The sequence below is a fragment of the Calliphora vicina genome, chromosome 3, assembly GCF_958450345.1.
Source record: "Calliphora vicina chromosome 3, idCalVici1.1, whole genome shotgun sequence".
Classification (NCBI taxonomy): Eukaryota; Metazoa; Arthropoda; class Insecta; order Diptera; family Calliphoridae; genus Calliphora; species Calliphora vicina.
In genome coordinates this window covers 21,491,391-21,507,084 of record NC_088782.1, presented here as the reverse complement: position 1 = coordinate 21,507,084, position 15,694 = coordinate 21,491,391, and the positions used below count along the sequence as shown (strand labels likewise).

At 29.1% G+C, this 15,694-nt stretch overlaps 2 protein-coding genes across 2 annotated transcripts; both read left to right on the top strand.

Annotated features, from left to right (window-relative positions):
- Positions 1-3,012: 3,012 nt before the first annotated feature.
- Positions 3,013-5,582, top strand: Fbp2 (Fat body protein 2). The gene is made up of 4 exons (XM_065504447.1): positions 3,013-3,179; positions 3,272-3,499; positions 4,808-4,981; positions 5,058-5,582. The coding sequence occupies exons 1-4, from the start codon at positions 3,084-3,086 to the stop codon at positions 5,337-5,339; spliced, it is 780 nt and encodes a 259-aa protein (XP_065360519.1). The 5' UTR covers positions 3,013-3,083; the 3' UTR covers positions 5,340-5,582.
- A 4,050-nt stretch (positions 5,583-9,632) lies between these two features.
- Positions 9,633-15,130, top strand: LOC135953695 (alcohol dehydrogenase-like). The gene is made up of 3 exons (XM_065503670.1): positions 9,633-9,976; positions 14,465-14,638; positions 14,705-15,130. The coding sequence occupies exons 1-3, from the start codon at positions 9,656-9,658 to the stop codon at positions 14,996-14,998; spliced, it is 789 nt and encodes a 262-aa protein (XP_065359742.1). The 5' UTR covers positions 9,633-9,655; the 3' UTR covers positions 14,999-15,130.
- Positions 15,131-15,694: the final 564 nt, after the last annotated feature.

Here is a 15,694-nt window from a genome sequence, read left to right as displayed (position 1 = left end):
TTTTTTTTTCTGCAAAAATTAAGTTTATTTAAATTTTTTTATTAATTTCCAATACGAAATTTTACAAATGTGTTTATTTTAGTTTTTATTTCAACCCCCAAAAAATTAATGTCAAAAAAATTAAAAAAATATTTTTTTCGTTTGTGCAAAAAAAATATACGCTTTTCGGTTATTTAAATGGTTCAAATGTGTGGAAAAAAATAATAAAAATATTATGTGATGGTGAAAGTGTGTGTTAGAATTGCAATTTTGTGCAATTTTCAAGAAAAAGTTTTGAAGTTAAATCTCTCTCTCAAGTGTGTTGAATTTACATACTACCAAGGTTGCCAACTCTTCAGCTCTGAAAATGGCTAGATTTTGAATTAAAAATGGCTAGAAATGGCTAAAACCCATAAATAACTGAATACAAATTCATAAATATTACATTTCTTGCCTCCATTACCACTAAGTCCGGTTATCCGGTCAAAAATAATTTTTACCGACTTCGTGTTAATGGGGTTTAGCAGATTAACCCCCATTTTCTCAATTTCCGGTTATCGTTTTTCGTAACGATATACTTCCAATTAATAGAATTTTTGTATGAGAACTGTCAGTATGTCGTCACGATAAATTAAACAAATTTCTGGGCACTTACATTCAAAATGGGATCCATTGAGGAAATGCAAAATTGATTTTGGACACAATTTCGAAGCCTGTTTTCAAAAAAACCAATAACATTCTCATCAAATCTTTGTCATTTGATAAAAAATACTGTTTTATTTTTTAAATAATCCAAAAATGATCAAGAAAAGTATAAAATAAAAAAGGGTAAGACAAAATAAAATGGCTAGATCTTCCGGCAAGATTAAATCTAGCCATTTTTTTATGGCTAAATGAAAATAAAATCGCTAGATCTAGCCGGAAAATGGCTAAATTTGCAACCTTGCATACTACTTGTATGTGAAAAGAGAGAGAAGTTGTTGTTGTAGAAAAAATGAGAGGCTTCCCTTCTTGTTATTCTTTGCTTTGAAATAAAAATTTTGAAAATATTTTTAGATAAACAAATATTTTTTTAATTTTCTTTTCAAAATGTTTTTAATTTTTTTAGTGACAAAAATTTTATGCCAAACATTTTTTTCAAAATTTAGTTTTTAATTTTTTTAAAAAAAATTTACCATAAAAATTTTATAAGTGAAAAGCTGATAAGTTGTTTTGTGGAATAAGGCACAGGGCGGTTACTGCGTAACTCAATCCGAAAACGAAAATGTGTGCTAAATACATTGAAATTCGAAAATATTTCCTTTCGAACCTAATTAGGGAGTAACCACCACCTGGGGGTTATTTTGTATATAAATTGAAATTCGAAAGTGTTTTTTTCGAATCGAATTACACAATAGCCCCCCTGTTTCAATGTACAAAATAGAGCTATTTTCCAAACATAAATTGTTCGACTATTCGTTTTAGAAAATCTGTCGTTTTTGAAATATCTTACAGTATGATAGATTTCAAAAAAAGTATGGGTATGTTTCGACTTACAATATACTTGAGGTACTATGACATGTACATAAGTAAAAAATCGAGAATGAATAAAAATAAACACCCCTATCGGCAATAACATGTGAAATTTTGTTCCCATGAAATATCCATTTCCCTCGAAGGGAAAATTGCTATCGGGAATATCACGATTAACTTTACATTCACAATAGTTGATTTTGTTCGTAACAGCTGTTTATTGTTTACAAAATTCCATCTAAAAATTTCACAACAAGGGGAATTTTTTCACGTGAACAAAGTTGATGAACGAAAAAAGGAAAAGGGAAAATATTTCATGTGAAATATTGATTCGCGATAGGGGTGAAAGATTTTCAAAACAATTTGTCGGATTTTTAGTTTGAATTTGTATGAATGGCTTCTTTAATATCGAATTACGCGATAAATATCCAGGAAAGTTACTCTGAAAAAATGAAATGGTCCATGTATGTAATGGCATCACGTGAGAACCGCTGGAGGGATTTGGCTGATTTCGAAATTTTCAGGAGATGAAGATAAAGAAAAAAAATTAAAAAATTCCGGGTAAAACTCGGATTTTTTTTTTGAGTCCAGTCAACATTAATAAAAAAGCTCCCTAAAGTATACAGTACAAATATAGATATTTTTTTTGCAAATAAATAAGAACAGGCAGGTGTATGTGGGTTGGAGAAACTTGAAGAACTAACATTAGTAAATGCTACCGGGCGAAGCCGGGCGGGTCAACTAGTACATTATAATTTAAAGGTGTTTTCTTTCGAATCAAATTATGCAGAAGTGTAAGGCAGTAAGAGTTAAACGAATGAATTATTTTACATCAATCGTATATCGTAGAGTTGTGTTTTGCTAAGAATATATGGTTTATTAACAACCAGAATTAAATATGTATTAGCACATATATTTATACATATGTATAATTTATTTTAATCAACAAAAACTGATGAAATAATTTAAAAAACTTAAATTTAAAAAAAACAAATTAATAAAATAATAAAAGAGAAAACATATGTAAATTTAAAAAAAAACAAGAGAAAATCATATAAAAGTAAATAAAGTAAATTAATGCAAAATTAAAAAAAAAATATTTCATTTATAACATGACGGACGGACTAAATTGCTAGGCAAATTACAAGGATTTAAAACATTAATAATAAAAGCAATTGACCCCCTACCCCCAAAAAAATAAACAAAGAACTGACTTAAATAAGAACTTATTAATCACTAATTTATATATAAATGTGTTTATATTTCAATTAAGTATATATTAAACAATTACCTTTGTTTTCTAATAAGCATTTTTAATTTAGTACATAGGTACTAATAAACAAAAGAATTTAAAATATCTTTAGGTCAGACTTAACTGACAATTAATTTTATTCAGTCAAAAAAAAAAATAAATATTCGATGACGCTAAAATAGCTTATCACCTGAAAATGGAGCATGCAAATCTTGAAATGCATTCTTGAATTTAAGAAACTAAAAGCTATAAAACGTGAAATTTAAGATTTCTAAACAACAGTTTCACTAAAACCGTTCTAAGAATACCATTAACAGTAGAAAGAATATTATTCTGCAAAATGTTCGATTGGACTAATAAACATGTTGTCTATGTTGGAGGCTTCAGTGGCATCGGTTATCAAGTCTGCCAAATGATTGTGAAGAAACCCATTAAAGTAAGTCTAAACAATGGAAAAATTATCTTATAAATAATGATAAATTGAATAGGACGCAATAAAGGCTTTTTTCTATTAATTCTTAATTACAGTACTTAATTGTTTGTGGTCGCATGGAAAATGTTGAAATGCTGAAAAAACTTCAGGCTATTAATAGTGCTGTAAAAGTAATGTTTGTCCAAGTGAATATTGCCGATTACACGAGTATTGTTAAGGCTGTGAAACATGTTGTTAGCTATGTCGGTCATGTTGATGTTTTGATCAACGGTGCTGGCGTTTTGGCTGATAAGGACATTGAAACTACGGTGGCTGTTAATTTGGTATGTAAATATTTATTTATTTTATTGTACTGTATAATTAAGTAGAACATAATTAATTTCTACATATTAATCCGTACAAATGCGTAACAGAATTCTTCTTAGAATTGGAACTGATTACATTTGAAAGAACAACTCCCGCCTGTTCTATAAATCGAGTGACTTCAAAAATGTGCGATCTTCGAAAGCGAATAATTGACAAATTGATGTAAATCAAACGATTTTGTATACTGAAACAAGTTTGTTTACTCGATAGTAAAACGAGTAAATCCTCGAAAACATGTGAATTCTTTTAAAAACGAAAGCGTTACGTGGATTCGGCTTACAAAACTTGGAGCAATATATTATTAATCTGGTAGTATGTATATTGTTGGTGTTCTACGTAAAAAAGTAAAATAGTTTCATTCTGGAAAATGTTTGAATTTAAAAATAAAAGCTTCCAAGCGGAATAGACCTGTGATATATCTATGAAATTAGTAGATCTGATGTGTTCTATTAGTCAGAATTGCAGGTTTTTATTAGAATATACTAGTGGTGTTCCCCCCGAAATTAGGGAACCTTTATAAATTTTTGATTGGCGAGAAGGAACGCAGCTATCATATTTCATAAAATTCCTGATAAATTTGTTCTATCAATTGAGACCTGGAGCGGATCCAGCGGGGAAAATTTTCCCCCAAAATTTAAATGTTTTAATATAAATCTTGTTTTAAATATTTTTAGGTAAACAAAATTAAAAAAAAAATGGTTTCAAATTTTAATTTTCATTTAAATTTTTTTTTTGGAAATATTTTTTAATGAAAAAAATTTTTTTTTAAAAATTTCTTTAATTTTTATTTTTTTAATTTATTAGTGAAAAAAAAATTTTTGGTAAAAAAAATTAGTGTTAAAAAATATTTTTTCCGATTTTGACCCGTTGTAGGTCCGACTTACTATGGCAAAGGTCCTTGAAATATTTATCATTAGATATCCAATTATCTATATTAATGACTTAGTAATTCAAATATAGATAAGAAATCGGTCCTGGTTTTTTCCTTATATCTCAGCCAATTTAGTCCGATTTTATAGTGGATATATTGATGTATAAATAATGTATGTAAGTTATTTGAGGGTTACGGAAAGTTGATTTCAACATACAGACGGTCATATCTATATCGACTCCGTTATCTTTAATTAAAATTACAGCATACTTTAAGGATGTCGTAAGTAGGCTCAGTTCAAATCTGTACATTTTACATTTAAGAATCTTTAGTTAAAAGATTAATGAGTACAAGACACAAAATTATATTCCTTTTACTTATTGCCAACTTTTAGACTGGTGTTATTAATACCACCCTACTGTTCATGCCTCATATGGACAAAACTCAATCAGGTCATGGTGGTATTGTAGTAAATATCTCCTCTGTCTATGGCTTAGAACCCGGACCAGCATTCAGTGTTTATGCTGCAGCTAAACATGGTGTCGTAGGATTTACACGATCTATGGCGGTAAGTTTAGTATCTTTACACAAAACAAAAAAATACCACCATTATCACATTTTGTTATATCTTTTCAATACTATAGGACGAGCATTACTATCATAAGACAGGTATTGCTTTCATGTGTATATGCCCGGGATTGACCTCCACCGAACTTATGATGAATAAACGCGATATGAACTGGATGAAATGGGTGCCACACAATGAGGAAATTTGGAAAATTGTAATGGAGGCCAAAATGCAAACACCCGAAGAATGTGCTGTCCATATGATGAATGTCATGGAACAGCCTAAAAATGGTGGCATCTTTATGTGCAGTGTTGGTGGTATGAAAGAAATTACACCAACTGTTTTTATGAATTATTGAGTGATTGAATAAAAAAATAATAAAATAACATGCCAAATTAAATTTAGATTTATAATTTAATTTCTATTAATATTAGTCAAATAGTTATCGGGTTACAAAATAATTTTCCCGATAATAATACATTGTTGATAACTATAAATAGAACATTGTATAAATTTCGTTAAAAATATCTGTGATTACAGATTTACTTTATTTTCGCTATAAAACCTCAGTTTTACGAATTATAAACGAGTTTAAATTTGATTTAATTTAATTTTATATGAAAACTGGACTTTTGATGGGAAATTCTTTGATCACAGATTTTAATTATTTCCGCTCTAAACACTCATAACCCCATTTTCTCAATCTCTGATTATTTTTTATGGTGACGATATACTGACATGACAGTTCTCAAATATTATATTAATTGGAAGTATGTATATTAGGCCGGGTCGAATTGTATGGACGATCAAAAAGTAAAAAATCGTACAGCAGAAACGCAATCTACGGTAAATTCTAAGAAAGTTTCTTCAAGAAACCATAGGTCTAAAATCAAATCAAATTAATACTGAAATATCATTGGATAAAAAACGAAATGCCCAAGATAGGATTTAATTTTAAACCTATGGTTTCTTGCGGAAAATTTCTTAGAATTTTCCGTAGAATGCGTTACTGCTATACGATTTTTCGTGAAAAAAATCGACCCACCCGAAAAACGATAACCAGAGATTGTGAAAATGTGGCTTAAAAATTAACCATTCAAAGGTTGAATGAAATCTACTATGAATTAATTCTATTAAAATAAAAGCCTTTGAATTAAACTAAAAAATTATTTGTTTGGGAATTGAATTAATTCGTAGCTCGAGTTTAGATTTTATAGAATTTTAAATAAAACAAGTAAGAGAGCTATATTCGGCTGTGCCGAATCTTATATAAGCTTCACCAAATTATATTTCAAAATACAAATTAAAAATATTTTTAGGTAAACAAATTTTAAAATTTTTTTTTTCAAAATTGTTTTTCCAAATTTTTGTTTAAAATTTATTTCCAATTTTTTTTTAAATTTTTTAGTGAAACAATTTATGACTAAACAATTTTTTTGGTGAAAAAAAAATTCGTGTTAAAAAATATTTTTCCCGATTTTGATTGTAGGTCCAACTTACTATGGTCTTATATACGTCGTTGCACAGGTCTTTGAAATATCTATCATTAGATGTCCATATTGTCTATATTATTGATTTAGTAATCCAGATATGGCTCAAAAATAGTTCAAAAATTGAGGTTGTCCTGGGTTTTTCTTTATATCTCAGCCATTTGTGGACCGATTTTCTCGATTTTAAATAGCAACCGAGCCGGAAGAATTTCGGAGATATTGATGTATCGTGTTTGTAAGTTATTTGGGGGCTTCGGAAAGTTGATTTCAACACACAGATGGACATGGCTATGTCGACTACGCTATCTATAACGATCCAGAATATATATACTTTGTGGGGTCGGAAATAAAAAATGTAGAGATTACAAACGGAATGACAAACTTATATATACCCTTGCCGATTTTCTCGATTTTAAATAGCAATCGAGCCGGATGTAAGTTATTTGGGGGCTACGGAAAGTTGATTTCAACTGACAGACATACAGTGGTGGCCAGGAATTTAAGACAAAAATTGTTTGCTAAATTCCATGTAATTGTCAATTATTTTTTCAAATATTTCCACAAATATGTATGCATGAGGACTGTTTTAACACACAAGTGTGTTTTATTCGATTGTGTCAATTCATACATATTCACCACGAACACATACAATTTTTCTACAACTTGACCAAAAATTTTTTTTTTTAAATAAACATATTTTCTCACATTTATATCATTATATTTTTATTATTATAAAATATTCAGACCAAATTTCGTATTTTTAGTTCCATTAGTTTCGCTCATATCATGTTATTAACAGCGGATGTTCGCTGTGGTGGGTCAACGTATTTCCACATATCTTTGTCTATATATGTTTTACCGATTTTTCCAAACATTTTTCAGAAACTAGAAACATTAGTAATAAATTTCATACCCTTAGAGGTTCTTTTATTTTGGCTCTATCGCACTTAAAATTCAGTTGATGAAAAAAATTCAAGTATTTGTCTTAAATTGGTGGCCACCACTGTACATAGATACAGTGAGTGTCACTCAAAATCGTACAACATATTTTGTTTTTAAATATTATGAAATTATACAGGCAATAAATAGGTGATTATATAAAAAATTAAGTCATTTTATTAATTGGAACAAAAAATATGTACTTCAACAAAAAAGTTAACAAAACCTCAATTCGTTAACAAAATTCATATTTCACTTAAATTCGTACAATTATATTAAATTATAATTAAAACTTTTAAAATTAATATTAAATAATCCTAATACTTTGTTTGGTATCATTTGCTATTTTTTAGTGCCTTTACGATTTTAAATGAAGCGTTGATATTCTGGGCACTGACAGTCTTACCAAATTTTTTTATTTGTGGATAAGGGCAATTAAAATTATACCCAATTTTCTGATAGGCACACACAATATAAAAATAGCATTTTAAAATATTTCCAAAACATCAACTTTCTAAAACTAATGAATAAAATTTGACTACGATGGTGTACGATTTTAAGTGACATTCACTGTATATCGACTCCGTTATCTGTAACGATCCAGAATATATATACTTTGTGGGGTTGCAAATGAAAAATTTAGAAATTACAAACGGAATGACTTTGGTGAAGGGTATAGAAATTGATTTTAGTGAGAAATAGGAGTGATCACTGATGATTAAGTTTTCATTAATTTTCATTTTATCTTATAAAAATACATTTTTATTAGTTAAATATACATTAACAAAACATTTTATTCGATATCGAATAAGAGAATCCCAAAAATTAAAAAAAAAAACGCGCGTTCGAATAAGTATTCGATCGTGTTCGACTGCGGTAATTAGATGTTAAATCTTTTTACAAATTGTAAAGAATTTTCAATTTTGTTTTATTTTTTTTTTTTACAGATTTTCAGTTATAGCCTGTTTAATTTGTTTTAATGTTAAATTAAACAAACATTTTTGTTAGGAAATATTAGTGATCTTTAATTTTCATTATTGTCGCAAAACCCAATCCATAGTTTTTTTTTATCTAAATGACATTATATTTTAAGAAAGAGCAAATGCAATATTTCTGATCTTGTCAATGACATTTGCGGATACTGTATTCATGCATCTCTTTTATCATTGCGAATAAAATAATTTGTTGTTACTTCTTCTGTTTAATTGTTGACATAAAATAAATTGTGCTAAAAGTAGATCATTTGTTTTCTTTTATTTGCCGTATTAAACAGTTTTTTTTTTTTTTTTTACCAACAGCTGGCTATAAAACCTTATCAGTTATGTAGAACAAACGGTGATGCCAGTGGGGAGGATTTATATGTTTTTTTTAGGTAAAAATTTGTTTTATAAATAAAATTAAATAGTATATCAGAAAAATATTTTATTGTAAATAAATAATTTAGATATAAAGATATTAACATAAATTTCGTCATAAGTCATTTAAAGTTTTAAGAAATTAATCATACAATTCGGACAATAACTGATACAAGTCCCCATAGAAGGCCAAAACTACAATACATATTGATGGTGGACAGGCGCGGATCCAGAGGTGGTGAAATAGGCATTTCCCCCCCAAAACCGAAAAGTTTTCATATAAAAAATTAAAAAAAAGAAAAGTGTAGAAACAATTTTAATATTTTCCATCCCCAAATAGTTGACTTGGATCCGCGGCTGATGGTGGGTATACAAGAGTACAAGGGTATACACAGTTGACAGTTAATCTTATTTGTTAATTCTGATTAATTCGAAGATCTGCTTAATTTTTGATTTACGTTTTTCAGCGGAGGAATGAGTTCTTTATTTTCAAACTTATACTCGTATAAATCTATTGATTTTGTATTGTTTCGTCTATTGTTTTTTTATATTCTCTTGTATAAGCTTGCTTTTGTTAAATTTCATAATATCGTTGAAAGATTTTCAGAAAATCGTCCTCATTGGAACAAATACTTTTACAAAGCAGTAAATCTTTATAAACATACTTCTGGCAACTTTGATGTTTTTTTCTTATCAACTCGAGAGGTTTTTTATAGTTTTGCTTTTTTCTGTAAAGTCAGCTGTCGAAGTTTTCTAAATGCAGTTTAAAAAAGCATTTGTTCTTGAAACAAGTGTATATCTATCTATCTGCGTAAAATTGTTTCTTTAGAGTTCATTTATTTGCAAACTATTTTAAAAGAAATATTAAGCAAAACTTATCAGCATAAGAAATGGAGTTGGATAATAAAAATTTAATTTATCTAGGCGGTTTCGGCGGCATTGGTCAAAAATGCGTGGAAGAGTTTTTGAAAAGAAATATTAAAAATGTAATCATATTCGATTTGAAAGAAAATACAGATGTTTTGAAACACTTGCAGAGTGCGTATAAATCCAGCGAAATTCGCTATATACAGGTAGATGTAACGAAAACGGAGAGTTTAGAAAATGCCTATAAACAAGCTAACGAAATATTGGATAATATTGATATTGTGGTTAACGGTTGTGGTCTAATGAATGATAGACATTTGGACTTGACTATAGATATTAATTTGGTAAGTAAATAGAAATATTTAGTTCATGGAACATAAACAAATTGAAAGTAACGTGATTTAGAAATTTTAGATAAGATTAGCAGAGTAAATAATTATCATAGATAAGTTTAATAAAAAAATTATATTAGAGGAATTAATTATTTAATTAACATGGAAATTTTATTGTGTTTTTTTTTAACCAAAATATTTGAGTTCGTTTGAATATTCGTTTTGTATTATGACCAAAATTTGCTTTTGTGTTTTTGGACGAAATATCGATAACACGAAAAAAACATAAAAACATAGATTATGTAATATTGAAACATAAACATCTATAGATTGTTTTTTGTGTTTGAAAGTCTATCTGCTTACTCACTGCTCTACGTATTGCAGCAGTTCTAGGAGACTATCCCGAACTAGCGATTTTACCTATCAGTTACAGCCCAATTATGAATAAAAATTCCCCGGGAGTTTTTTTCCCCTTTTCCCATTTTTCCTATTCAAATTCAATGAGGAAAAACTCCCTGGGAACAAACTCCCGGGGAATTTTTTATTCATAATTGGGCTATTAGGGTGACAACTAGTACATACCTACACGCAGAGAAAAAATATAATTGGGCATGGTTACTGTAACCATTTATATAGTGTTACAAGTTTTTTAAACTATATTATAGTCACAGTAACCATTTACATGATTGTGGTAACCATAATATGGTTAACTTACGATTCACATGATTGTCTCAACCATATATATGGTTACAGTAAACATATATATGTTTGTGGCAACCATATTTATGATGAATAATTTTATCATAATATGTTGTTCTCAGATTATGATAAGCCTTAAGCCGAGAGCACCATAATATGATAAGTCCTTCATCATATAAATGGTTGTCACAAACATATATATGTTTACTGTAACCATATATATGGTTGAGACAATCATGTGAATCGTAAATTAACCATATTATGGTTACCACAATCATGTAAATGGTTACTGTGACTATAATATAGTTAAAAAACTTGTAACAATATTTAAATGGTTACAGTAACCATGCCCAACTATATTTTTTCTCTGCGTGTAGCTACGTGATTAGTTATTTTTGCACGTGTATATCCTAAGCAGGGGGTCAATTGACCCTTTGGATTACAATGCGACTGTATGATAGCTGGTCCAAAGTAGCCAACGACGCATTGGATTCACATACTGGCTACATATAGTCAGTTACCTTACTAGCTACCTAATTGGTTACTTGAACAGCTTCATAACTAGTTATTTTAACATATATTACTTCTGGTTGATAAAATAACTAGTTTTCAAAGTGCAGTACAAAATAAACGTTTAAAGTGACTAACTCTTGGTTTATTGGAGACACTAAAGTGATAATTGACTTCAAGCTAGGTTACATGTTATGTCAGTATATTTAAGCAAAAAGAAAATAAACTATATGAGAATTATATCAACACAATTTTAATAAAACCGAATTACTCACAAAAAAGTGCAGTATAAACTAAACGTTTAAAGTGAATGTAGTCACTAGATTACTTAGAGACAGTTAAGTGACAATTGACTTCACGATAGGCTATGTGGGATGTATAAAATGACCTATTGACTTATCTCTGCACTACAAATAGCATATGCGTGCCAAATGACCCAAAAGTTCATTACCAACCTGTATAACAATAAGTACCTACTCTACTAAATAAAATAATGTGCTGGGTAATGACCACTCATTATAAAATAATGGGTGTGGGAACTAGTTGTCATTACCAAAATTCACAAAGTTTTTGCTGGGTTATTAAAAAAAGATCTAAGCAAACCAATAGATATTTTAAAACCATCCAGAAATGTAATTTGCTTAAAAAATCCATCTTTCGTTCAAGATGAAAATATTGGGTGTATGACTTAAATATGCAGGATTTTTTCAACTTCATTTGAAACATTTGTACAATATAAATTTATTCAAAGTATTGGCTATTGTTAGCCATGCCATTTTCCCATCTTTCTGGCAACATATGGATTCCGAGCTAAAAGAACTGCTCATGTTTTGAGGCCAAGAACGAATAAAGCTCATATCGGATACACTGTTACAAAGTGAAGCGTATTCCAGAGAGAGAGCGTTTAGCATCGATCGAAACAAATAGTAGACGGACGGGGCATGGTCTGGACTATAATCGGGTGAGGCAAAACTTCCCAACCACTTTATTCTAAATAGTTTTTAACAGATATTGCATAATGTGGCCGAGCGTTGTCATCATGGAATATTACTTTTCATGTATGGGCGCATATTCGGATCGTTTTTCGGCCCATTCTCATTTCAAACGAATCAGTTGCGTTCGGTACAGATTCCCTGTGATGGTTTGGTCAGATTTCAGCAGCTCATAATAGATAGGACCCTTTTGCTTCCACCAAATACAGAAAATTACCTTTGCGCCATTTCGGACATGCAAAATCGTCTTTCAAGCTCTCTCGTCTTTAATTCGTATGCTTTTGGATGAATCCAGCAGCTCGCAAAACGGTTTGAAATAGCTTCTTGAGTAGCTCCCAATGATTTTGCAAGTTCTTGTTGAGTTTTGCAACAATCTTCATGGTATTAGCCTTAAATTCTTTGTCTTCAGACTTTTTTGGCTGGCCTGGGCAATCTTTGTCTTCCGTGTCAAAATCACTACTTCTTCTCTCGCACATTGAAACCGATGGAACATATTCACTATAAGCCTTGGTGAGCAATCGGTGTGCTTCAGCGTCACTTTTTATACCCGTTATTTGTCATTCCGTTTGTTATTTTCACAATATAATTTTCCGTCCGTCTGTCTGTTGAAATCAGTTTTCTGAAGACCCCAAATATCTTCGGGATCCAAATCTTCAATAATTCTGTCAGACATGCTTTCGAGAAGTTTTCTATCAGCAAAATCGGTCCACAAATGGCTGAGATATGAGAAAAAACCAGGACAACCTCGATTTTTGACCTATTTTTGAACTATATCTGGATTACTAAGTCATTAATATAGACAATATGGATATCTAATGATAGATATTTCAAAGACTTTTGCAACGACATATATAAGACCATAGTAAGTTGGACCTACAATGGGTAAAAATCGGAAAAAATATTTTTTAAACCGAATTTTTTTCACACAAAAAAAAAAATTTAAAAAAATAATTTAAAAATCGAACAAAAAAATTAAAAAAAAACTTTGTAAAAAAAAAAATTTACCTAAAAATTTTTAAAATTTGTATTTTGAAGTATAATTTGGTGAAGCTCTCGAATATAGCTCTCTTACTTCTTTCAAAGTAAAGAAATAAAGCAAAACTTCCCGCATATAACGCTTTGTTGGTACAAAATTCGACAAAAAAAACTTTGTTGTTTGCACTTTAATGATCAATAATTAAGTGAGAATAAATGACAGATATGTACCCTTCAAAATGACATAAGTTATTACCCCATATAGACATATAAGTCATACACCCAATATATAATGAAATTTAAGAAAAGTCCACCATATAAAGGTAGTTATGACAAATTAAGATTTTTATTTCAGAAAGATTAAATTATTTCAGAAATTCGGGTTTGTCCCTAAAAAAACAGTTTCGGTCGGACTCTATAAATTAGTATTGCTCATAGGCAGAGCCTTCGAATTCATTAATGTTTGAGCTTAAATATAAAAAAAATAACATAAAAATCTTAATTCGGAATAAAAAATTTCAGAATTTCCATTCTCAAAAACTAAATCTTTAGCATTATTCAAAGGCTTTTATTTAAACAGAATTCATTCATTGTTGAATTGATTAACTCATAATGGAATTAATTCATAACAGAATTCATTCAACTTTAAACGATTAAATTTTCATCAATTGTTCTTCATTCAATTTCTTTTGGTTTTGTTTTTAATAATTTACAAAATGAATTAAAAAAAATTGACTTAAGCCTTTTTGTAATAGATTTAAATTGAAAAAAATTTGAATCATAGAGAATAGACAGAGGGCGGAAACTCTCCTGTCAATGATCTAACTCTGCTGTCAGAAACTAAAGTGGTGAGAATGGGTCTGTTCGTAAATTCAGTATGATTGCATCACTGCAGCAAATTAAAAGTTTAGCTTTCGAAAAAGCATATTTGCGATTATTGCTTTACGTCAAACGTTTTTTAATGCAAATTGTTGGCAGTGATGCCGAAAATTTGTGCAAACAATGCATCATTAAGTTATATGTTCCCTCTATGATTTGAATTATTAACATATTTAATTATGGATTTGAATTAAGGAAAACTTTTCAAAGGAATGAATTCAATATGTTGCAAGTACAATGGAATTAAGGCAACGAATTAATTCGTGATGAATTGTTAAGAGGATATATTAATATAATTTTAAAAATTGAATTAAGAATTAATTCTTTAGGCAGATTTTTGTTTCTAATATTTGAACTTTTTTAAAATATTTAACTTTAAAATTTAGTTAAACATTTCTAAAATAAAATCTTCTAATTAAGTCAATTATTTATTAATTTTTTTAAGCGTGGCGTTATACAAAGTTCAATGATTGCTTTAAATTACATGGACAAATCGAAAGGTGGTCGTGGTGGTACCATTGTAAATATTTCCTCCATAGCGGGTATAGAAACTACTGGCATGTTTGCCATCTATTCGGCTGCCAAACATGGTGTTACAGCTTTCAGCAGATCCATGGCGGTAAAATAAATTTTATTTTCATATTTTTCTCATTCATTATAAATTTTCTTTACACTTATTCCTCAGAATCCTCTTTATTTTCATCATACACAAGTGAATTTTATAACCATTTGTCCCGGTCTTACTGAAACCGCACTGCTAGAGAATCTTCAAGACAAGACAACATTACGTGAATATGCTGGTCCCATGGTGCAAAGATTTGCCAACATTAAACGTCAAAGTGCCGAGGCATGTGCAAAAAATGTAGTCAAAGCAGTGGCAATTAATAAGCTCGGTTCGGTGTGGTTATTGGATTTGGGTGAAATGTCTGAAGTTGAAATGCCCATAATGTGGAAGCCCACATTGAATAGTAATCAATGAAAATTATATACCTATTTAAGTAATTACAATACATTTTCATTAATACTTAACACAAATTGTAATTAACATTTTAAAATAACTTAAGTTTTTAAAGACAAACTAATAAATAATTAAGCAATTATACAGCATAAATACATTTTAAATTTTATTTTATCTAAATAACAAAACAAACAAAAATAATTATCATTATTTTAAAGTGAAAGTAGTAAAAGCGTTTTAAGAATAATAATAATAAAAAAGACTGATAAGGATTTTTTTCAAATTCATTATTTGTTAAAGTTAAGCAAAGTTAGCTGAAAATGTTATTCAAACTGTTTTAGACTGTTCCAATTTTCAGTAAAACAATGCTGATTAACCGATTTGAAATGTATAAAAGGTAACGCTAGCGGTAACAAAATCGACATAATTTTATAGGCTTTTTAAACCACTAAAAATTTTTGATATATTTTGATAGAAGTTTTTTTTTTTTAAATTTTTTGTTATAAAATTGTGATTTTTTTTAGACATTTCTCACATAATTTATGATAAATCAGAAAGTTTTAGTCCGATATTATTAAAATAAACTTAGAAAAGTTTAGATTTACATAACCTTTAATCCGTTTTTATATATTGCCTTTTTATCGGCCCAGCAGTTTCGGAGTTATAACAATAAATTGAAGCAAAAAATAAAATTTTCACGTGAAAATAGCTAATTTT

What these genes read in the sequence shown, in the direction of transcription:
- Fbp2 (XM_065504447.1), top strand. Translation starts at nt 3,084, where the DNA reads ATGTTCGATTGGACTAATAAACATGTTGTCTATGTTGGAGGCTTCAGT. An exon ending in TTGTGAAGAAACCCATTAAA is followed by an intron (nt 3,180 to 3,271) that starts GTAAGTCTAAAC and finishes TCTTAATTACAG; the next exon opens with TACTTAATTGTTTGTGGTCG. An exon ending in GATTTACACGATCTATGGCG is followed by an intron (nt 4,982 to 5,057) that starts GTAAGTTTAGTA and finishes TCAATACTATAG; the next exon opens with GACGAGCATTACTATCATAA.
- LOC135953695 (XM_065503670.1), top strand. Translation starts at nt 9,656, where the DNA reads ATGGAGTTGGATAATAAAAATTTAATTTATCTAGGCGGTTTCGGCGGC. An exon ending in TGACTATAGATATTAATTTG is followed by an intron (nt 9,977 to 14,464) that starts GTAAGTAAATAG and finishes AATTTTTTTAAG; the next exon opens with CGTGGCGTTATACAAAGTTC. An exon ending in CTTTCAGCAGATCCATGGCG is followed by an intron (nt 14,639 to 14,704) that starts GTAAAATAAATT and finishes CTTATTCCTCAG; the next exon opens with AATCCTCTTTATTTTCATCA.